The sequence below is a fragment of the Salminus brasiliensis genome, chromosome 4 (genome assembly GCF_030463535.1).
Source record: "Salminus brasiliensis chromosome 4, fSalBra1.hap2, whole genome shotgun sequence".
Classification (NCBI taxonomy): domain Eukaryota; kingdom Metazoa; phylum Chordata; class Actinopteri; order Characiformes; family Bryconidae; genus Salminus; species Salminus brasiliensis.
The window spans coordinates 628,874-652,820 of NC_132881.1; the positions used below are offsets into that span (position 1 = coordinate 628,874).

The 23,947-nt window shown below is 46.9% G+C and overlaps 1 protein-coding gene across 5 annotated transcripts in view; it reads left to right on the forward strand.

Annotated features, from left to right (window-relative positions):
* LOC140554353 (uncharacterized) overlaps positions 1-20,059 on the forward strand; it is a 33,918-nt gene extending 13,859 nt beyond the window's left edge. For 2 of the 5 annotated variants that reach the window (XM_072677250.1, XM_072677252.1), the window contains exons 2-8: positions 336-581; positions 12,958-13,089; positions 13,203-13,246; positions 14,011-14,152; positions 14,265-14,375; positions 14,460-18,096; positions 18,433-20,059. In XM_072677250.1, the coding sequence (XP_072533351.1) occupies positions 344-581; positions 12,958-13,089; positions 13,203-13,246; positions 14,011-14,152; positions 14,265-14,375; positions 14,460-18,094 (4,302 nt within the window). In that variant the 5' untranslated portion in view covers positions 336-343 and the 3' untranslated portion in view covers positions 18,095-18,096; positions 18,433-20,059. Of the gene's footprint in view, positions 1-332; positions 582-10,026; positions 10,126-12,957; positions 13,090-13,202; positions 13,247-14,010; positions 14,153-14,264; positions 14,376-14,459; positions 18,097-18,432 lie in introns of those variants that run through there. The other 3 variants (XM_072677251.1, XM_072677254.1, XM_072677255.1) reach the window with 3 other exon arrangements.
* The last annotated feature ends 3,888 nt before the right edge of the window (positions 20,060-23,947 follow it).

Sequence of the window (23,947 nt, forward strand, 5' to 3'; positions counted from 1 at the left end):
GGTGCTAACAGCATGTCTAAATCATCACATCATGTATAGACCTGATTATGTGGTTTCCGACCCTGAAATCCGTTATGTTATCTAGAACATGGACTGAAGAACAGATCAGGCTAGCTAGCTAGCATGTGCAGCACAGTGAATAGCAAGCAAAGTCCGTTAAGCAGAGCTGTGTTGGTGATAGTTAGCATGACACGCTTCCTATACTTCTAAAGCTACAATAGCTTTATTGCTGCTGTGCTCAAATAACGACAGTTGTATTTTTTTACTTACACTATGTGACGCACAATAAGATGAGCGAAATTATTAGTGACCATACTTTTGTTTCATACCAGCAGGTGGCGTGATGTCCAGTGGGCGCGAGTCTGTGGGGGATTTGATCCCCCAGGATCTGCTGGAGGTGTTTGCCCAGGAACGCCAGGGTAAGAGGGGCAAAAGGAACCGGAGGCGGGGCTCCATCAGCCGAGCCTTCAGCTGGTTAAAGGGGCGTCGCAGGAAAACCCTCCGAGCCAACAAAGAGCTGCACATGGACCTGCTCACACCTGGAACACCTGTGCCTATCCCACTGCCTACACCTAACACAGGTAAAAACCCCTATACCTGTACCTATACCACTTCCTACACCCAACACCGGTATTATACTACACCCTACACCTAAACTCAACACCCCCAGACAGGAAACACCACCTGTACCTACACCAGGCCTACACCCAACATAGGTAACCCTTGTCTCCATACCACTGCCTACACCTGTAGCTTGAACCAGCAACCACAGCACAGTTGCCACTTTCACTTTTTAAGGTGGAATGCAGGTTTCATGCCGATAATTACAGCCGAGGAGTTTGGAGGAGCTCCAGAGCATTTGAGGCCCGTAGGGAACGCTGGTTTCTGTTTGTTTTAACGCCCAGACAACAGACTGTTCTGTTCCATGATTTCCCATAATGCCTGGCGGTTCGTGTTTACTCTTTGTGAGTGTCATCTGAAGAACGTGACTTGCTGTCATGACCTTTGACTTCTCCAGGATTCCTTTAAAAGAAAGAGGGGAATTTATACCTTCTCTCTGTCACTGTTTTATTAGCAAGACTGCGTTGAGTGTCTGACTTCGCAACACAGAGGGGAACTCCACCAATGTTTAAAAATGTCCTCATTACTCTGTGAGAAGAGTTTATTCAGAGTTGGGGTTCGAACTGAGCTTCACTGTAGAAATCTAGAACCGATCTACCCACCAAACCCACTGAATTTATACATAAAATAATAATGAATTAGAATAACATGCCAATTGAAACAAAAACAATAATATTGATTAAAACAGTTGATCATCATACCTCACTCAGACAGTAGCATTCAGTCCAACCCACAAACACACAGTTCTACTGAGCAGCAGTGACCTTCTTGACCTTTCCAAAAGAAGTGCAAACCTTGAGAGACTATAAGGAATGTGTGTGTGTCTGTGTGTGTGTCTGTGTGTGTGTCTGTGTGTGTGTCTGTGTGTGTGTCTGTGTGTGTGTCTGTGTGTGTCTGTGTGTGTTCTGAGTGGAGCAGCTGTCTAAGTGTTGGCTCTGGCATCAGGAGGTTGCAGGTTTTATGCCACAGCCATCTTTGCTTTTATACATACATACATACATACATACATATGGGATGATTTATTATTAATGATGATAATAATAATAATAATAATAGTTAGTGGCCTGGTCCCAGAGAGCATAACTGTCCTCTTTCTGGGTGGGTAGGACGGTCCTTCCTCTTCCCCATTAGTTACGATGCTAGCCAGCGCGGGTGTCTGTTAGCTGATGATGCGAATTAGCAGTTAGCGTTCTCCTCCAAGCATGATAAGCTCCAGTGCTGCTGCGTTTGGCAGTTTGAGAAGATGTGGTGAAGCTTCTTCACAGGTTCTAGAGGAAGACTGTGCTAGATATTGGAGTCAATTCTATTACAGCTGACTGGTTGGGAAATAGATACTGCAGCCTGGGACTGGGCCTGGGTGGAGAGCGGCACTATTTACATACTCGCGCGCACACACAAACGCATGGAAACACACACACTTAAATGTGTGTATTATTTCCACATGAATGAAAGCATCAAACACTCTAATGTAACACTCTGTATTGGTGTGGAAATGATGTGTGAAGCTTTAGTGTGTGTGTGTGTGTGTGTGTGTGATATCAGATGATGGAACTCTTAAGGCTGTTGAAAAGAGACACACCTTAAAGTTTCTCTTGTGTTGCTTCATGCAGGACACACACATTCAGGAGTGGCAGCAGCGTCTTTAATTAGTGTATTGTACTCCTAGCAATGAAACACCTTTTGGCTCAGATAATTGGTGTGTGTGTGTGTGTGTGTGTGTGTGTGTGTGTGTGTGTGTGTGTGTTTGTGTGTGTGTGTGTGTTGCACTCACATATAGATAAACATGGCATGGCCCTCTCCAGGCTCCACCCATAAACACATAGTATATTAAAGTATCATTTCAGCGACAAATCAGATGAACCTGATTGACCTCTGACCCCAGATCCAGCCGATTGGTTAAGACGTGTTCGGTGTCTGACGTGAGCTTCTATGGTTTAGAACAGGAGATGCTAGGCTAACGTTGCTAACAAACACTGGACTCAGACTGTCACCAGTTTGCTCATCTCTGTAGCCACGCCCCCAAAGCAGCACGTCTCTCAGAGCTCCTCCAGATCTTCATCAGCTGGTAGATGGATGAGGTTTAGGAGACTTACTTTAGTCTAGAAACCCAAACAGAACCTTCTCCACAGAGCTGAGGAACGCTGGAGGAACCTGACCCACTTTCACCTCAGCACAGTGTGTGGGATCACTCCGCCCACTGCGCTCCAGACACACACACACACACACCTCCAGCATCCTGTGATGGAGGGTGTTATGCTATATCCTGTGGAGCTGAACTCCTTCCTTTAGGAAGCGCCTCTGCTGGGTGAACAAAGACCTGGCCTGGTTCCAGCTGAACATGTTTACAACATGCCCTTTATACCTTCCTATCTAACCTGCAGGACTCCATCTGCACTCACCTACACCCTGGCGTCCTGCAGCAGTACTACTTACATAAACATATATATGCATACACATTACATATTGACACATACACTATGTCCAAAAGTTTGTGGACACTGCTTCTAATGAATGCATTCAGCTACCTTAAGCTGCATCCACTGGTGATACAGATGTGCAAATGCACACACAGAGCAGAGAAAAGTACTGCCAATAGAATAGGACTCTCTGGAGCAGATCAACATCATGACCCTATTTGCTCCATGCTGCCTAATGCCAGGCGTGGGCTAGAGGGGTATAAAGCCCCCCAGCATTGAGGAGCTGTGGAGCAGTGGAGGAGCTGTGTTCTCTGGAATGATGGTGGTGGAGCTCCATCCAGTAGTTTTGGGATCAGTTGGGGGTGATGAGGTGGGATGGTGATCATCATCCTAAATCCTGACCTCAGAAGCAGGATCAGCTCTTTTAATAGCCTTGCTTTCAGAAAAAGCTGTAAAAAAGCAGGTGTCCCAATACTTTTGTCCATATAGTGTACTTGTATTATAGCATTCATATGGTGTGTGTGTGTGTGTGTGTGTGTGTGGTGTTATTGTTGTGCTAGTGTGGGATTTTCCTGCTGCACATTCTCACACACAGAGGTGTGCATGTGAAGTAGGGAAACTGGTTTCTCCAAACCAGGACACACACTTGAGCTTCCAGACCCAGCGGCATGAAAACACACACACCAGAGCTCAACCGCACACACTCTGCTCAGGAAGGGTCAGATCAGTAATGATGAGCTGTGATCTGATCGATCACAGCGGAATCAGTAATCAATAATGATCAGACTACAACTGAAAACCGATCAATGCAAAAAGGGGTTCTTCAAGGGTTCTTTAGTGAGGGCAGTGGTTCTGTGTGTTCTAAGGATAATGTCTGGGAGACAGTTTTTATAGATGGGAACAGATCTCTATAGAGCTTTTTCTCAGCAGTGCACTCGCGCAGGAGTGCAGTCGCACATTTATATAGTAATGCAGCCACGCAGTCGCGCAGTGGTGCAGTCGCGCAGTCTTTTCACATGCTTGGCTGGGTGGTATGGGTGGATGGTGGACGGTAATGGCCGGTGCTGGTATACGCAGATGGATTTCAGCAGTTTTATCCACTGCAGAGTTCAGGGTTCGGCTCGGTGCTGTCGCGCTTTGCCTGTGGCTGATCATTAAGAGCTATTACACAGGAAAATGAAGCTGGTGTCTGCGTAATGTGACGCAGGCGTGGCTCAGGTGGGTGAGGAGGAACAGCCTCTCTGCTCATGGTGACCAGGGTGACGAGGGCGTTTACTGACCTGCAACTCCAGCCTCTAGTCCTGCAGTCTGTCTTTCTTCCACACATCAGTGAAAGACTGGGAGGTTCTGAAGAGCTCACTGAACTCCAGCGTGGTTCTGTATGTAATAGGAGACACCGCTGCACCAACAACTACAAGTCAGCTGGTGAAATCTCCTCCCTCCTAGATCTTCCTCCATCAGCTGTGAGTGGTGTTATTATTGAACAGTGGAAGAGTTTAGGAGGAACAGCTCACAGAGAGCAGCTCAGCCACCGAGTGTCTGTCAGACCACGTAAAGTTACAGAGCGGGGTCAGGGCCGAGTGCTGAGCTCAGAGCAGAGTGCAGAAAAGCCTCCAACTGACTCAGTAACTGCAGCAGAGCTCCAGAACTCTGTGCAGCAGGAGCGTCATGGCATGGGTTATCATGGCTGAGCATCTGCATGCAAGCCTCCCATCACCAAGCACAACGCCAAGCGTGGGGTGGAGTGGTGTGAACTCTGGAGCAGTGGCAGGCGAGTCCTGGTTTGGAGAAGGCTAGGATAGCGTTCCCTGCCTGCCTGACTGCACTGTGCCAGCTGTAAAGTTTGGTGGAGGAGGGATAATGCTGTGGGGTTGTTTTATCAGGGTTTGGCTCCTGAAAAAGCTCCTGAAGGGAAGTTGTGTTGCTTCAGCAGGCCAAAACATAGTAAAAATCCACCCAGGATTTTGTCCACTTTGTTGTTTGATCTGATATAACGATATCTCAATAGTAATAAAGACAGAACTCCTATCCGGAACCTCTCTGGGTTCCGCCTGAGGGGTTGAATAGCGTCAGGCTGCTGTACAGGTCTCTAGTGTTGACGTCATTTGTGCTGTTCAGATCCGTAAGACCCCTGGTCAGCCGTGTACGCCACCCCTGGTACTGGTGACCCTCCTTTTCCACTGCCCTGTATTTAGTTGAATTTTCCGTCTCGCTGTCCTCCTTATCTCTCTGTGCTAAAGCAAACACCTGGACTCTGGGACAGGCCCCCGCCGTGGAGAGCTGGGGCATGTCAGGACAGAGTGCGGCTTCTGCAGCGTCCCGAGCTTTGTGTCTGTCTGTGCGTGTACATGCATGTGAGAGAGCTTTCTTATGCTCTGCAGTTTCAGGCCCAGTGTCCTCAAACTCATGTTGGTGACGTTTGATTGACATACAGACAGCAGTCTACACTAAATGTCCAAAAGTATCTAGACAGGCTTAGTAATTATTTTATGCAGTCCATATGTAGAATGAGATGCAAAAACCGATTTAGATACACTAAAATGACAGAAGTATTGGGACACCTGCTTATTTATGGTCTCTTCTGAAATCAAGGGTATTAAAAAGAGTTAATCCTGCTTTTGTTGGAGTAACTGTCTCTACACAGTTCCTCCACTGCTCCACAGCTCAGTGCTGGGGGGCTTTATACCCCTCTAGCCCACGCCTGGCATTAGGCAACATGGTGCCAATATGGTCATCAGTGTTGATCTGCTCCAGAGAGTCCTATTTTATTGGCAGTACTTCTCTACAGGGACTAGACAAGCTGTATGTGCATTTGCACATCTGTGTCAGAAATGGGTGCAACTTAAAGTAGCTGAATGTATTTATTAGAAGGAATGTCCACAAACATTTGGACATATAGTGTACCTAGCTTCTCAGCTTAGAACGCCTAGATCAGCCCCACCCACTGATTCTGAAGCTATGAGGAGTATTTTGGCTCTGCTGTTTTAACCAGACATAAAACTAAGCTGCCAGTCAGAACAGAGTTTATTTACATATCAGTTTTAAAGGCACAGTCTGTTTCAATTCAAATGAATAAAATAAATATATATAAACGATCACAACACTGCAGGCTGGGAGCCCTTTAAAGTAGCTAGAATGACTAATTAGAAGGGCTGTCTGTATACGTTTGGACACAGGAGCTTCAGTACAGCTGATGAGGTGTTTGAGCGTGGGAACAGTGCTGTGGATGATCACCGGTGTGTTTGGAAGGTGCACAGTGGCTGTTTGGTAAAGTTTCGGTCTTGGGGAGTCTCAGGGTCCGGTCTGAAACGGGCCTGCTGGTTCTTCTCAGCGCTGGCGCTTCAGCCGAAAGCTGACTGGAGATCAGTTTTGGGACTCTCCGCTGTTCTCTGAGGGCAGTAGTGTGTTGGGTTTCACAGCTCTCTCACGGTGTGTGTGTGTGTGTGTGTGTGATGTGATGGGGTGTGGCTCTGGTTAGTTGTGTGTGTGTGTGGCTGCAGTCATCCTCTGTCACAGTAGCTCCACTCTCTCTGTGACCTGCAGTAACCTGTGGGCCTGACAAACAAGACTGGGCCAACAGGGCAGGTCACAGGCTAATCCACAGCCATCACCATCCTACGCTCTGTGTGTGTGTGTGTGTGTGTGTGTGTGTGTGTGTGTGTGTGTGTGTGTGTGTGTGTGTGTGGGTGTGTGTGTGTGGGTGTGTGTGTTGTAGTCGTTTTTTAGTTGATACATGTTGCAGAAACTTTATTAGTAAAAATATATAGAAATGAAAGGTATGCAAATTAGCTGGCCCAGTAGCTGGCCTTGGAGGGTTCATAAATATTAATGCCTTTGTATATGTACATATTTGTATCTAATTCTAAATACTGAATTATAATTGTATATAAGAATGATCTATAAAAATTGATGAGTTATATTTTGAATAAAATAAATTCTAAAATAATTTTCATTTATTTCAATTTAATTTAAATTGAAATTTCAGATTAAATAACTTTTATTTTGAAATATAATTCCTGCAGTTTATGATGGTTCAATTCATAAAATAAATTAAAATTAAATAAAATGTCAATCATTTGTTTACATATTTGCAGTGTAAATGTTATTTTACTTTATTTATAAATATTTGTTCTCATTTTAAATAACATTTCCAATATAACATAATAAATATGAAATGTCATTAATAGGCTTTTCATTTTCATTCACTTTTTCTAAATAAATATTGAATTGTATGATGCATATTTGAAATATTCAGTAAATATTAAGGATGTTTTATTATTATTATTATTATTATTATTATTATTACTATGCTTTATTTCTTAAACACACTCTTCACTCATAATCCAGACAGAAGCTGCTGTTTCTCCACACTTTTGCTTTTCGACACTGGTAAGACACTGAGATCAGGGCGAGGAGTGAACTCCTCCTGAGCTCTCCTGCTGTTACAGTGGGGTAGAAATAAAGGCCCGCATCCGACGGCGCTCAGGTGTGAACCTGTTTTCTGGCTGTGGTGTGCATTAAAGGCTTAAGCAAATGTCAAACTCTCCGGTCCTGTTGTTTTCAAAGGCACCGGCCGGTCTGGGCCTGCCGGCTGAGCAGAAGCTGATACTGATCCTGGGTCCTGCTGGAGGCCTGCAGGTCAGGTGGTGGTGCTGATGAGCGTGAGGGTAAAGGCTTTAGAAGTTAGACGTTTAGACGGTGGAGACGTTTACAGAAGCGCACACCGCAGTCAGACTGCTGCTTACTCATGCATCACTGTGACTACCACCACCGTCTGCTTCAGAGCTTCAGAGCTTCAGAGCGGTCTGATCTGCTTTAGGCCGTGAGTCACTTACAAGCGCAGTGAAGGCCTGGAGGTCCTCTGCTTCAGGAACTGCTCTGCTAAAGAGGAACATCCTGATTGGGCTGTCTTGCGTCACATGCGGCCCGTCAGCACTTTGAAGCAGGACGTGATGAATGGCTTCTCAATCTGGTCCTCTTTGATTAACTCCTGAGTTCTGAAGGTTCTCATTGTTCCAGAGGTTGAGCAACAGGTTTTCTCCTAAAATAAACCCAGCCTTAACTCGGACTCCCCCTCCGACTCCCTCACGCCCTCTGGTGGAGGCGGTGGTCCTCTTTTTCTATTCAGAGTATGGGTTTCTGTCGCTGATTACCTAAACTAATAGAACTGTAATTTAGGTTAGGTTAGATACAGGGCTGGGTCGTATAACCAAAAATATTTTATGATACTATTGAGGATGTTGGTGGTTTATCTGATTTTTATTCACTCATTATTTATGTTTGCCAGTAAATTTCTCATTGAAAATTCTTGACTTTTAAAAATTGTTTTTATGAGAATCCTATTAGAAACAGTAGGCCTGCATATCACAAACAGCTCAAATGCTTAGCGCTGTGTTGCTAGTGACAGCAGACTAGCACCTAAGCTAGTATATTATAAAAAGAAGGAAATTTATTAAGCAGTTTTACTGGCAAAAATAAATAATATATGAATAAATAAATACAGTAAAAACACCAGTCTTATATATATATATATAATAAAATACACACATCAATTTATATATATACAATTACATTTATTTTATATATAATATACACACACACATCTATAAGTATTTGTTTGTGTGTGTGTGTGTGTGTGTGTGTGTGTGTGTGTGTATATATATATATATATATATATATATATATATATATATATGGTATAGGTATATGTTCCCATAGATTTGTATACACCTCTATGATATTATGTAAATGTAACCAGGTGTGGTCAGCCTGTCTGGGTGGAGGCTGCAGACTGACACTTTTGTTCTCTTATCACTAAACCCTGCACCTGCTGGTTCCCTCCTATTGCTTATAGAGCACAGACGCAGGGGTCAGTTCTGTTTGTATTCAGTCAGCTAATGCATATTAAATAAATAACTAATATAAACAGCAGGAGCAGCAGCAGCTCCTTCATTAACACTGTAATACAGCTTAAGAATGACCCGCGGGTTCATTACAGCTACCGTATCTATAAACATGCTTATGATCTCTCAAAAGAGGAGTTTAAGGGGTTAAATTGGGGAAAGTCTGCCCACAGACCTTATCTGTCTGTCTGAAACTAGTGTACTGTTGTTTAACTCCATGTCCAAATGTATGTGGACAGCCCTTCTAATGAATGCATTCTGACACCGATGTGTCTAGTCCCTGTAGAGAAGAAGTACTGCCAATAGAATAGGACTCTCTGCAGCTGATCAACATCATGACCCTATTGGCTCCATGCTGCCTAATGCCAGGTGTGGACTAGAGGGGTATAAAGCCCCCCAGCATTGAGCTGTGGAGCAGTGGAAGAACTGTGTTCTCTGGAATGATGGTGGTGGAGCTCCATCCAGTACTTTTAGATGGGATGAGTTGGGGATGATGAGGTGGGGTGCTGATCATCAGCCAGCATCAAATCCTCACAGCAATGTTCCTCCTTCTAAATCTAGTAGAAAGTCTTCTTCTCTGGACAGTAGAGACAGTTACTCCAACAGAAGCAGGATCAGCTTTTTAATACCCTTGATTTCAGAAGAAACAGTGAGCAAGTGCAGATGTCCCAATACTTTTGTCCAAATGGTGTACGTTATGGTCTGGGCTGTACTGTATTAGGCTGTACTGTAGTGTGTGTAGAGGGGTGTTTTTAATTACAGAGGACAATGACAGCTTGTCATAAATGGGGTAGAGGAGGATTTGGGGTGGATATGGGGGGGCTGTACGAGTGAGAGTGGAATTAGCACAGGGATTAGTGAGAGTGTGTGTGTGAGATCATATGAGTGACAGAGGGGTGCTGTGATTAGTTCCAGCCCTACAGCCTGCTTAGCAACAGACACTGCTGCTAGCAAAACAACAAAAATCAGCAAAACAACAGCAGGCCACAGGAACGTCATCCGCTACACACCACTTTCCATGTGGTTCAGGGCTATATAAACCCGCTCGAGGCTCGGCAGCAGATTTCTGCGCCGGGCCGAGCGGAGTCGGGTGTGGTTGGAGTTTCTGTGCCGTGTTCACACAGTCATGGTGATTTTACTGAGTCCGAACGTGTCCTCTCTGCTCTCAGTCTTTAAGACCAAAGGTAAGCACGGGTCTCTGGACCGGGCTGCGCTGGTGAGCGGTCGCTTACTTCAGTGTGCTGAGTAGTTCACTTGCTCCGGGGTGGCTGCTTCTTTTTACCAGCACTAAAATGGGGTTGTACTCTGGAATGAAGCTGTGTGGCATTTCTACATGTGTAATGGCTTGTATTCCTGTAAGTCTCTTAACTGTGTGTGGTGCTGTTGTAGACAGGGTCTGTGGGTCCAACCCAAACTGAATCCATAATAGCTCAGCAACTACAAGGACTCTACTTATGATCTTGGGGTCTGTAGGTAGGTAGCGTCAATGTGAATATATCTCAAGTGCTAATGCACCTCTAACCATTACCAGGTCAGAGTGAATATAAGCTAAAATATGACACAAATGTAAAAAACAAACAAATAAAAAAAAATAATTATTTAAAAATAATATTATATAATAAATAAGAACCTCCGCCTAAACCGAAGTTCAAAATCTAGGCTGATTACCAGTACTACAGCAGTATGCCAGTAGCCAGAAATGCTACACAATCTATTCTACATCTTCTAAACTGCAATTCCACCAATTTAGAAGAAGAAGCAATGAAGCACAAAACTTCTACAGCCGTTTTAATAAACCTAGTACTGCGGCCTTTGGGCCTAACTGCTTGCATCTGTCTGTGAAATGCTGTCCCTTTCCACTGCAGTGGACTGATCATTCGCTCTGTAGTCTTTGCTCTTGACGTACAGTCCTTGTATCATCACACACAGCAGGCAAGTGTTCAGTAAACCCCAGCAGGTCAGTTCTGACCCAGTTCTTTTATTTACCAGTGTTGATTTAAGGCGTGAGGTTTAAAACAGTACTCCAGCTAATCCGTATCCTGTGTCCTCTGCAGTCCACAGCCCTCTCCTGACTTTACTCACTGTGTTTAGAAAAAATGAAATGCTGACCGCAGTGGAGTCCAGTGGGCAGATGCTTCATGCTGACGCTGGGATTACTCCATTAATGAAGTAATGAGGTGCTTGTGTTGTCTAATTTGTGGCTAGAGCACGGATTCCAGTGTGTAATACATGTGTAAACTGTGGGCCTGTGTAAAGGTATAGCTTTTATAAATAACAGGTAGAAGCTGTGAAATCAAAGTAAAAGAAATGAATGTAAGGTTTTAATATTAGACGTGTCTGGGATGATTAATGGGTGTCGATTGATTAATTTTAGTGGGAAGGAAGTTAAATTCTCTAAATATATCATAACAGTGCATCATTTTGTACTTTAATCACTTCCTGTTTTTCCCAAATCTGAAAATCTGACCTCCTATGACTAATGACACTTTTTACTATTTATTTATTTATTTATTTTTACAGTTTATTGTATTTAACTCTGCAGTGTTTTGAGCTGTATATGTATATTATTGTATATAAAATTGCTAGAAGATGCCAAACGTTTGAAGGGTAGCTCAAGCACCTCCCAGGTGACGGCAACAGGAAACACCTGAGAACACCTGGATGATTAAACAGGATATGATTCTAATCTGGTTAGCAGTATGAGCTAATAGCTTTAGCCCCTCTGAATCTCACTTTTGTAAGGACATGATGCAATAACTCGTGTGTGTGTGTGTGTGTGTGTTGTGTTCTGGACAACGTCGTTCTGCTGCTCATTCAGGTCTGATGTATCGATTCCCATCCTTTATCCTCTCTGACCTGTCCTAAATCAGAGAGTCACAAAACCACTCGTACTTCCAGCTACAGAAGACTTGGGGATTAGGCAACCGAGGCTACATTCCTCCACACTGACGTTTACGCTGTCATACATTAGGTCATGGATTCAGAACGAATGTTCCTGAAAAACATTGGTGCTGGTGTTCAGCTGGAGCTCCTGAAAGAGAAAGAGAAAGACACAGTCCTTCACCATAACACAGAAAAACTGCCTGTATTTGTGACTCTGTAAATTACAGGCCTGGGTAAACAGTCAGGCCTACACACAGCATGGAAAGTTTCTTCTGAGTCGGTGAAAACTGACTATAAGATCTTGGTTGTGGGTCTTATTGATCACAGGGTTGTGGGTTCCATTCCCAGGCTCACCAGGCTGCCATTGCTGGGCCATTGATCAAGGCCCTTAACCCTCTCTGCTTTAGGGGGCACTGTAGTATGCTCGGATACTGGCTCTCTAAGCTGTACCGTACACGTGTACCAGTATTAACCAAACCTGGAGGGCCAAGTCTTTTTGAATGAGTGCGCAAATAGTTGCTTCACTCGCCAGTTTGTTAGGTACTTACAGATTTTCTACACACTGCAGCCCATTTCTATCCATTTACGTTAACAAGCAGTATGTTATCCAGTGGCAGAAGCCACATGAAAGCGTGTCCATCAACCGCAAAGTGTTTCTGACGCCACCTGGTGGTGTGAACTAGAGTATACAGGTTGTTTATGTCCAAGTTTGCAGAAATGAAACTGGAACCATAACAAGCTGCACTCCCAAAAAAGGGTTCTTTACTGAAGGTAATGGTTCCATAAGGAACCAAGACGATTCAAAGAAACATTGGGATGTTTTTCTGATTCAGATTTTTAATAATGATTCTGTAAAGGATCAGAAAGGGTGTGTTTTAGTTGAATGTCTCCTTTTCAGTACTATATACAGCCCTGTACAGTTTGTGCACCCCGGTCAAATCACACTGTGCTGCTGTTCTGAGTGTTAAAAAGTGTGCAGAAGTGTGTCCGACATCAACGATACACTTTTAACCACTATCAAATGTAAAACCAGGGGTGCCAAAACTTTTAGATAAGACTGCAGAACTGTCCACTGAAGCATCCATTGATCTGACGTGTTAAAAGGTGAATTTTTATTTTCTCTCTCTCTTTAGCAACAGAAGTGGACAGACCTGCCCGTCCTCAGCACATCCAAACGAACGTGTTTAGCGAGGACTCTCGACCAAAGTACATAGAGGATCTGCACACGGAGGCTCAGCAGGGCCTAAAGCAGCAGCAGCATGATGGTACGTCCTCTTTTTCTAAAGTCTACTCTCTAACAGCCCCTGAGAGCTCGCTAGCCCTGAGCTATCCAACTGAACTTAAAATCATTTCTTTTTTTTTCTTTTTTTTATTTCAGAAAACAGAAATGGGGTGGACTATCAGGATGACCAGAGTGTCATTGTAAGTAAAACATCTCATCCCTTTTGTTTTGAGCTCAGTTCTGTAACCACTGCATCATTTGAGCTGGAACAGAAATTTCTTGAGCTTTTTGGATGTGCTATATGTTGTAGGCAGATTTGATGGATCAGTAGACTAAAGCTAAATGTTAAGTTCTGTTCAAAGCTGAACGCTCAAAACCCTTTCGCAAGTACAGTCCCACCTGTAGGATAAGAACCGTCCCTGCTGACAAATCCAGCTCACGGCCAGCTTTAGCGGATAACGGGTATTAAGCATACCCTATGCTGGCTAACCAGCTTACCTATGAACACCATAGTGTATATTTTTTTCATTTGAGCTTGATGGACTTGTTGCTGGTCTACCATCATTGGTCCATCACTATGATCATCTTAGTGTGGTCACGCTGGTAGACCACCTTGTTTGGCTTCTTTGGTAAAGCTGGTTGACCAGTCTAGTCCAACTGATCATACAGGTGGACCAGTGTAGCCATGCTGGTCACCCACCTTGGTCATGCTCATCAACGTGGTTGGTCATGCTGGTAGACCTGCTAAATCAAGCTCAAACAAGAACTATGCTGGTCAACCAGCTGTTTCATCTCTGGGTACTCTTCTCTTACGAACTACGACTAACAGAATGGGTCAAGCCACAGCAACACGTCTCTGAAATGACCTCTGAAAGGGAAGCATGTTGGTGTGTAGTCCAGAGTGTATTTACTGTCTTTTATATTTTATAGTTACAGTTTCTTATGCTTTATCTCTTCCCTGCAGTCCTCAATCACGGTTCGCACAGATGACGACGTGAGCTTCAGTGAGCTGGGGGTATCCGAATCTGAGAGCACCGCTGCTGATACCATCTCAACACGTTCCACCATCTCCTATCAGTCATCACGCTCGGGGCTCACACGCCAAGGTACAGTCTAACATACGAGAATCCCTTTTTCAGGTTACTTACATATTCAACCTCGTTAAAAAGACTCAATGAGCTACTGTTCACCTACATGTACCCCCACCCCCATTTGTAGCCTCAACCTTCAGGCCACTGACCCAGGATAAGAAGCAAGGGAAGAGCAAGTCTAAAGGAAGACACCGATATGCAGTCCCAGGAATACCGCGACATGTACAGAGAGAACTAGGTATGTTAAATTAACCAACAATTTATCAGGGAATCGAAACCCTTAACTTTGTGTCCACTAACATACCCTATGTTTTAACTGAAGGGCTTGACCGAGCTGCGTGGACAGCATCCCAGTTCACTGATGCTCAACTGACTAATGGAGGTGTAAGCATATCGACAGTCATTCCCACCCTGGATAGCATATCAGTCTCCTCGGAACAAGGAGCCCAAATGTGGCTTCGAAATACGGAGAACTTGCAGGCCGTCAAGGAGGATGAACCAGATCTCCGTTCAGTGGGTGGACATAAGGACAACCTTTCCCTAATCAAGCATTTTCTACCCCAGTCTTCAGATCCACAGAGGCCTAGGTCACTAGCTGTTCCCTGGATGACCACATCAGGCAGCCAACCACCCAGCCCAGTGCTGTACGTCTCCCCGCAGGCTACGTATCTTTCCAAGATCATCCCTGACGCAATCCTGCCTCCCTCCGTGGATGTAGTGGAGCTCAGCCGCAACCGAAGTCGCAGCAGTGTTCGCATGGTGAGCAAAAGCAGCTTGGCGTCAGCCAGTCCAGCTTCCACGAGGGCTTCCTCCCGGGCTTCTTCCCGGGCGTCCTCCCGGATCTCCTCCCGGGCACCCTCACGGTTCTCCTCTCGAGCTTCCTCCAGAGCTTCCTCCCGTTACACAGGACCTCTCTCAGATTGCTCTGGCTGGAGCCGTTCGGGATCATCCGAGACGCTGGTCTCCGACTCCTCCACGATTTCCAGCAGTAGCACTCCCCGTGTGGCCAGCAGGTCAAGCCAGGAAGAGGATACAGATGGACATCCCAAAGATGCCCAGAATTCAAATGTCCTGTCTAAACCTCCTCAAGTGAACGGTGACTCTAAGGAAATGGGCAGCTGGAAGGAGTCAGGATCTGCAGTGCCTTTCAACCGCAGCCTGTCTGTAGTGAAAAAGAGCAAGAAGCCTCCACTTCCCCCAAACCGCTCGTACTCTCTGCACAAACAGCACCGGGTCAATCCTTATAACGGACTCCCAACCGTTACATCTGAAAGGTCCGCTCCCCCATCTACAACGGACGGTCACAGAGAGATGCTAGCAGAACTAGAGATGAGGAAGAACCTTCGAGCATCTACAGCCAAGACGCCCCACTCACGCACCAATGGAGGGAGTCACATTTCTAAGGATTGGCCAGCATCTATCAAGAGTGCAATTGCTAATGGTGCTAATGTGTCCCCAGCTGTGATGGCCCTCATGAGACTCTTTGACATTCCGGCATCTCCTGGTGTTCTGGCTCCTCCGCCACCTCCTCCTGAGACGTGGGCACACAACCAACGCACCTTTGAACTACTGTGTGGTCCTGGACCGGTCAACTTTGAGCAATGGGCACAAAAGAAAGGCCTGAAGATTGAACCGCCAGCCAAGAAGGCTCCAGTAAAAATACCAGACATTGTCAGGGCACCTACACCAACTAGGCCAACAGAGGTAAATGATAAAGCTGTGTCCTCGGTCACAGAGAAGTCTTCTTCATCTGACCCACATAAAGAGACATTCCAGGGAAGTGTCTCAGCAGACAGGACGAAGGACAAGAAAGTTCAGGAGACCACTGTTTCAGACATGCCAACTGCAAAGATGCCCACCGATGTCCAGCCTTCCTATGGTAAAGCTTTATCTGTACCCAAGCTTCCCAAGATCTATCCATCCTCTTCTCCTTCGCCACCCCCTGATCATCTACCTCCCCTGCCCCCTGTTAACACGGTTAAACCCCCAAAAGAAGACGTCCCCGCCTCGAAAGCCCTGTTTACAACTCCCTTTGAAGAGATCATATGTCCTCCTCCTCACCCTATGTTCCCGCCACCTCCACCTCCGATGATTGTTGCCCCTCCACGTTCTCCAGTTGGGCAGGATGTAACAGACTTCCCCTCTCCCCCTCCACCATTTTCTCCAAAGACTTTACAAAGTATGCCTCCACTACCACAATATGCACAGCCTCCACCACCAGAGGCAGCTGAACCTTCATCTATGCTGAAAATCCCACCTCCTCCTTCTCAGGCTCCCCCAGCTCCTCCACCTCCTCCTTCTCAGGCTCCCCCAGCTCCTCCACCTCCTCCTTCTCAGGCTCCCCCACCTCCACCACAAGTTTCCCCTAAGGCTCCCCCACCTCCTCCACAGACTCCACCAGCTCCCCCACCTCCTCCGCAAGTTTCCCCTAAGGCTCCACCACCTCCTCCGCAAGTTTCCCCAAAGGCTCCACCACCTCCTCCGCAAGTTTCCCCAAAGGCTCCACCACCTCCTCCGCAAGTTTCCCCTAAGGCTCCACCAACTCCTCTGCAAGCTTCCCCTAAGGCTCCACCACCTCCTCCGCAGGCTGCGCCAGCTCTACCACCTCCTCCGCAGGTTTCTACACCACCTGCTCCCCCACCTCCTCCACAAGCTCCCCCTAAGGCTCCCACACCACCTCCACAGGAAGTATCCTCCATGCAAGCTCAAACCACTACATCACAGCAGGTTAATGTTCCTCCTCCACCGCCGTTACCCACAAATCTCAAAAAAGAGGCCGGTGCAATTACAACTGACAAACAGGAGAAACCACATCCTCCTCAGACCACCAACCCTGTTGCAACCAAAGAGGAAACCCCTACCCCTATGGTCACACAGTCTCTGTTACAGATGGTTCGTCTCAGGTCAGTCAAGTCCAACTTGAGCCAGGCTGAAACCCCAGCTGGACTACCCAAACCTAAGCAACAGAACACGGCAGTCAATCATGAGGCACCTCAAAAGCCAATCAGAAGATCCCTGATTATGACCGTCCCTCCTACTGATCTTTCCTCACTATCTACTGCAGATCCAAAGGACTGTACACAGCCCAACATTACACTGGAGAACCAAGTGACTCCAGCATCAACCAACCAACCCAAAGCTGAACCAAAGACTCCGTCCAACAACAATGTGCAAGATGCATCACTTGTACCAGTTGAACCAGTACCCTTGACCAATGCTGTCAAACACAATATGCAGACCAGCCCAACTGAGCAGAACGCTGCTGAAGTAATCACCCAGGTACCCTCCAACAAAGAAGAGCCTGGACCGAAGCCTGCAGCATCTGAGAACATCGAGAAAGCAAAAGAACAACCCACCACCGGTGGTGATGAGAAAGCAACTCCGACAGAACTCAGCAAAACAGAAGACCAACCAAGCAGCACTTTGTCAAAGTTAGAGGTCACCCTACCAAAGCCCCAAACAGTGACACCTGTGGTATCTCCCAAAGTGTCTCCTACTCGGAAGCAGCCTCCAGCTAGCCTTCCTCCTTCTTCCATGCGCCTCCAGGAGGCCATCCGTCTGAAGACCGCTGCCATGTCCTCCAAAGACAGCCAAACTAAGCGCTTCAGCCTGCATTCCCCTCCGCCATCAGCAGGGAGCGCCGGCGCCCTCCTTTCACCTTCGTCTACTGCAAACTTCATCTTCTCCAAGAGCGCAAAGAAGGTGGTCCTCGAAACACCCTCTTCCCCAGAGACCCAAGCCGATTTGAGGAAGACTCTGGTATCAGAGTTGGTGTCTGTTTCTCAGACAAACAAACCGAGTGACTCTCAGAACCGAACTGCCAAAGTTCCCCCTCCTACTGCGAAGAAACCCAGTATGAGGGGTGAGAACACTGCCCATAACCCTGCACAGACTGACGCCAAGGCTGAAGCTGAGAGTGTGCAAACTGCTGGTCAGCAAGCACAGCCAGAGAACTGAGGGTAAGACCTCGAGACCTTTTCACGTCCCTCCAAATGTGGCCTGTTTACAACAGCTTCAGACTTTAGACTAATAAACATTTGTTAACCCTAAAATTCGACGTATATAACACCTTATATTGGGGCTGTATCCATTATTCACACTAAATGAAGTCAGTGTAAGTTATTTTTCGTCTTTTAACATTTCTATTAGTCGAAATGAGCGTGGCAGTAGAAACAGCCCTGGTTAACGCCCACAGTATGTTTTTAGATTAGGTGATATTTGATAAATGGTTCAAATTAGATTTTCCCTTTTTAAAAATATTAAATTCATACATTTTTATTCTTGTTGTTGTTCAGTAGTTGATGGACGATGCATCCACTGGGACACTTCTTCAAACTTCAAAACTGTCCTCCATGAATTGACTGGATGGAGCCACTAAGTGGAGCTCTACTGAACTGGGCAACAAGATGAGTGTCAAAAGCAAGCTTTCAGAGAGAACAGCTGCGGAAGTTAAAAAATAGAGAGAAAGGAGGGAAAGGATGAAAAAGGACAAAAGGACGGAGTGGTAAGATGAAGAGTGAACGAGGGAAAGGGAGTGATATGATGGTGAAAGTGAATGATGGACTGAGAAACGTGGTTTTTGAAGAAATGGTGAGGTATGCAAAGGACTGCAGAGGACGGCGTCAGCTAAGGAAAAGGAGTGTTTGAGTTTTTGCAGAAAGGTGTTGGTACGTTTTTGACCTATTAAGAGGATTTTGTTGATGTAAATAGTCTGAAATGCGTGTACAGCTCTAAAACTACTGCCCAGAACAAACCCTAAACAGGTCTATTGAATGGACCTTACTTTATATGCATTTATGTTTGATTTTAATATATATGACATTTCCTTTGTGCACTATTATCCTGCAGTTGGGGTATCGTTGATTTCATGCAAATGCTTCTAATTTCATTAATCTCCGATGTATTAAAAAAAAACTATTTGTCTTAACTTATTGTTTCTAAAAAGGTATGGAGGTCCATTTCCCAGGCAGAGCCGAAAAAATGACCCGCTTCATTTCCTGTTTCTACGTTTCTGGAAGCAGTGGTTATGTAAACCAGTATTTCAAAGTGGAAAAAACTGGAAAAATAAGTCATTAGTTCCTGCTAAAAAAAATAATTATAATAAAATAATCCATGACCTGGATGAGATGGCTAACCAATTTAGCTCTTGACCAGCATAGCATATGTTTTCAATGGAGTTTGATGGACTAGCAGCATGACCAAGCTGGCAGTCAGGCTGGTCATACTGGTTGACTAGCTTGGTCAGGATCATCTTGCTGGTAGACCAGCTAACCCATCAAACTCAGACCCTGTACTGGTCAAGAGCTAAAATCAGCCAACCAACTTGACCAGCTGATCTTGACCAGGCTATTTTTAGCAGGGTGTTGAGAGAGTTGGTCATTTACTTTCTCTGAATTTTGACTTGACAATTGCTCTATCAGACTTTCCCACACTGCTTCCAGAAATAAAGGAGGCGGCTGAAGAACCGGCACGTTCCTTCTGTATCTGGCAGAACTGGGCTTCCCTACAAAAGAGCTAAACCTAAAGTCACTGACGTTTAAGAGGGTTTTGTGCTGTAAAACTTAGTTATCAGAGGATTTCGGACAGCCTGCTTTCTTATGCTTGTCGATTTAGAGTTTTCATGCAGTTCTGGTGAAATAATAAGTTTGTATTTCTGTCTCTGAGAGATCTGTGCTCGGCTGTAGAGCGAGGTTGGGAAGCTGTTGAATTGTAAAGATGATTAATCAAGTCTTAACAAGGCGAATAAGCTCAGAATCTGAGAAGAACGTTAAGCTGCTGAGTTTAACCTCTCCTGTGTTATTTGCACCTTCTGATCACCACTCCGCTATAACCTGGACACTGGATTATACCCTCTGCTTCAAACTACTGTAGAACACCATGTTCCTCACCACGTTCTTCATCATTAAACCTGTACATACAGAACACAGGCCTGCATGGTTCTTACTTTCTGAGACTTTAATTCTTGCTATAAAAAAACCTTGAAGGATTCCTCGTTAAACTGCTGTATTAAAGCCTCACTCTGAGCAAAGACATTAAGGACTTTGTTTATGGTCAGACTGTTGGCGGATATTTTTAAACCATATTTCTTTAGTTTAATTACATATTTAATGAAGATATTGATCTAATGATAACCAGTTTGGAAGCCCCCAGTTCTCCCAACAAGTCATACTCAGAAAAGATTAGCCTTATTCACAGCAGCTCTTCAGCTTTGTGTTTACAAATACAGATTATGAGATGTTACTGCAGATAAAGGCATTTAAAAGCCAGTGTTTGTTAAGACTGAAGTCTAACAACACAGGGACGGTTAGCTACGTTAGCATTAGCTATATTAGCTACTTCAGGTGATCAGCACTAATAGCTTAGCTTAGCGACAGAATAAGCCTGCATCCCAAACCACACACGTCTAAACTTCATGTACCACACCAATAAAAGCACTTTTAATGGCGGGTCGTGTTATAACACTGTGTTTAGTGTAGTAGTAGTGCGCGGTTTGGGACGCAGCCATACGTTATCGGTCACAGCGACGCCCCGGAAAAGCAGCTGTATACCGTAGATGTTCAATTTACAAACTGCGTTATTTCCAAAACCTCTTGTTTACTAACAGATAACAACAATCAATCAATCAATTAAAATGTAATTAAGGGCCGTTACTGGGGATTGAGGGAAGTGACTCTTACAGGCAGAACAAAGAATAAATCAGATCAAAAACTAAGTTTAAAAGTTTATTAACTACATATAAACATGCATTATATTCTTAATTTAACATTACTGTTAAATTAGCAAATATAGCTATTTTCATATTTAACATTTATATTATATAATATAAAATACAATATATTACAATATAAACTGTTACTAATGCAAATAACTACCAGGTGTGAGGACAAAGCTGAAGTGTAGAACTGCTGACTAACCAGATGTTCTTCTTTTGTCTTGTGCAGAAATACAGAGAGCTAGAAATTAATAACCAGACCAGTAAGTATTACAAGAGCATCTCTGGAGGCCTCTTTCAAACCCTCCACTGTACAAAGCCTGACGGGCCCGTTTCTAATTTAATTTACCATCCAGTAACACCCTCTACATTCACAACCAGAGTGTGCATGACTGCTCATAAACACAACAGAGCCTGCATTCACATTTTCATAATAATAATAATAATAATAACGTTCACCAGATTAAAGACTAAAGGGGTACTGAAGATTCTGCAACATCGTCTTTGACCACTAGATGGAGGCACAGCAGCTCCAGTCAGGAGAGGCAGAGAGAGCAGCAGCAGAATCAGGTGAGCTTCTCCCAAACTCTGCTCTTCTGAAGAGCTTCTAGCTTAGCTCAGTAAAAATGGCTCTACTTGGAGAAAACTAGTAAAGGCTGGAGTTAAAGAGCCTTACTGACCTGTTTTAGCTGGACCTGTGGGTGTGCTGATCCTCCTGCTGAAGAGTCTTTCACACACTGCTTTCACTCATTTAGAGAGGATCAGCTTCAGCTGGGAGACTGGAGCTCCACACTGAACTGAGAGCTGGTGTTTAAAGCTCAGGGTGGAGCTGCTGGGTTGGGTTCTTCATTAATAAACTGCTGAATTTAAACTACAGTAACGATACAGCCCCCCTCACCTCCTCCTCACCTCCTCCTCACATTAACTCCGATAAAAAAAGTACTTTACTGTTGGCGATCGCCGGTAGTGCGGGACCTCTGGTGGCGAACGCCGGTAGTGCGGGACCCCTGTTGTCGATCGCCGGTAGTGCGGGACTTCTGGTGGCGACCGCCGGTAGTGCGGGACTTCTGGTGGCGATAGTCGGTAGTGCGGGTCCTCTGGTGGCGATCGCCGGTAGTGCGGGTCCTCTGATGGCGATCGCCGGTAGTGCGGGACCTCTGGTGGCGATCGCCGGTAGTGCGGGTCCTCTGATGGCGATCGCCGGTAGTGCGGGACTTCTGGTGGCGACCGCCGGTAGTGCGGGACTTCTGGTGGCGATAGTCGGTAGTGCGGGACCTCTGGTGGCGATCGCCGGCAGTGCGGGTCCTCTGATGGCGATCGCCGGTAGTGCGGGACCTCTGGTGGCGATCGCCGGTAGTGCGTGTCCTCTGGTGGCGATCGCCGGTAGTGCGGGACATCTTGTGGCGATCGCCGGTAGTGCGGGTCCTCTGGTGGTGATCGCCGGTAGTGCGGGACATCTAGTGGCAATAGTCGGTAGTGCGGGACCTCTGGTGGCGACCGCCGGTAGTGCGGGACCTCTGGTGGCGAACGGCGGTAGTGCGTGTCCTCTGGTGGCGATCGCCGGCAGTGCGGGTCCTCTGGTGGCGATCGCCGGCAGTGCGGGACCTCTGGTGGCGATCGCCGGTAGTGCGGGACATCTAGTGGCGACCGCCGGTAGTGCGGGACATCTAGTGGCGATAGTCGGTAGTGCGGGACCTCTGGTGGCGACCGCCGGTAGTGCGGGACATCTGGTGGCAATAGTCGGTAGTGCGGGACCTCTGGTGGCGATCACCGGTAGTGCGGGACCTCTGGTGGCGATCGCCGGTAGTGCGGGACATCTAGTGGCGACCGCCGGTAGTGCGGGACCTCTGGTGGCGAACGCCGGTAGTGCGGGACCCCTGGTGGCGATCGCCGGAAGTGCGTGTCCTCTGGTGGCGATCGCCGGCAGTGCGGGTCCTCTGATGGACGGTAGTGCGGGACCTCTGGTGGCGATCGCCGGTAGTGCGTGTCCTCTGGTGGCGATCGCCGGTAGTGCGGGTCCTCTGGTGGTGATCGCCGGTAGTGCGGGTCCTCTGATGGCGATCGCCGGTAGTGCGGGACCTCTGGTGGCGATCGCCGGTAGTGCGTGTCCTCTGGTGGCGATCGCCGGTAGTGCGGGACATCTTGTGGCGATCGCCGGTAGTGCGGGTCCTCTGGTGGTGATCGCCGGTAGTGCGGGACATCTAGTGGCGATCGCCGGAAGTGCGTGTCCTCTGGTGGCGATCGCCGGCAGTGCGGGTCCTCTGATGGCGATCGCCGGTAGTGCGGGACCTCTGGTGGCGATCGCCGGTAGTGCGTGTCCTCTGGTGGCGATCGCCGGTAGTGCGGGACATCTTGTGGCGATCGCCGGTAGTGCGGGTCCTCTGGTGGTGATCGCCGGTAGTGCGGGACATCTAGTGGCAATAGTCGGTAGTGCGGGACCTCTGGTGGCGACCGCCGGTAGTGCGGGACCTCTGGTGGCGAACGGCGGTAGTGCGTGTCCTCTGGTGGCGATCGCCGGCAGTGCGGGTCCTCTGGTGGCGATCGCCGGTAGTGCGGGACCTCTGGTGGCGATCGCCGGTAGTGCGGGACATCTAGTGGCGATAGTCGGTAGTGCGGGTTCTCTGGTGGCGACCGCCGGTAGTGCGGGACATCTAGTGGCAATAGTCGGTAGTGCGGGACCTCTGGTGGCGATCGCCGGTAGTGCGGGACCTCTGGTGGCGAACGGCGGTAGTGCGGGACATCTAGTGGCGATAGTCGGTAGTGCGGGACCTCTGGTGGCGATCGCCGGTAGTGCGGGACATCTAGTTGGGACCGCCGGTAGTGCGGGACCTCTGGTGGTGATCGCCGGTAGTGCGGGTCCTCTGGTGGTGATCGCCGGTAGTGCGGGTCCTCTGGTGGTGAACGACGGTAGTGCGGGTCCTCTGGTGGTGATCGCCGGTAGTGTGGGACCTCTGGTGGTGATCGCCGGTAGTGCGGGTCCTCTGGTGGTGATCGCCGGTAGTGCGGGGCCTCTGGTGGTGATCGCCGGTAGTGCGGGGCCTCTGGTGGTGATCGCTGGTAGTGCAGATTGGATTTGTTAGTGTGAAGACTCTGAAAGC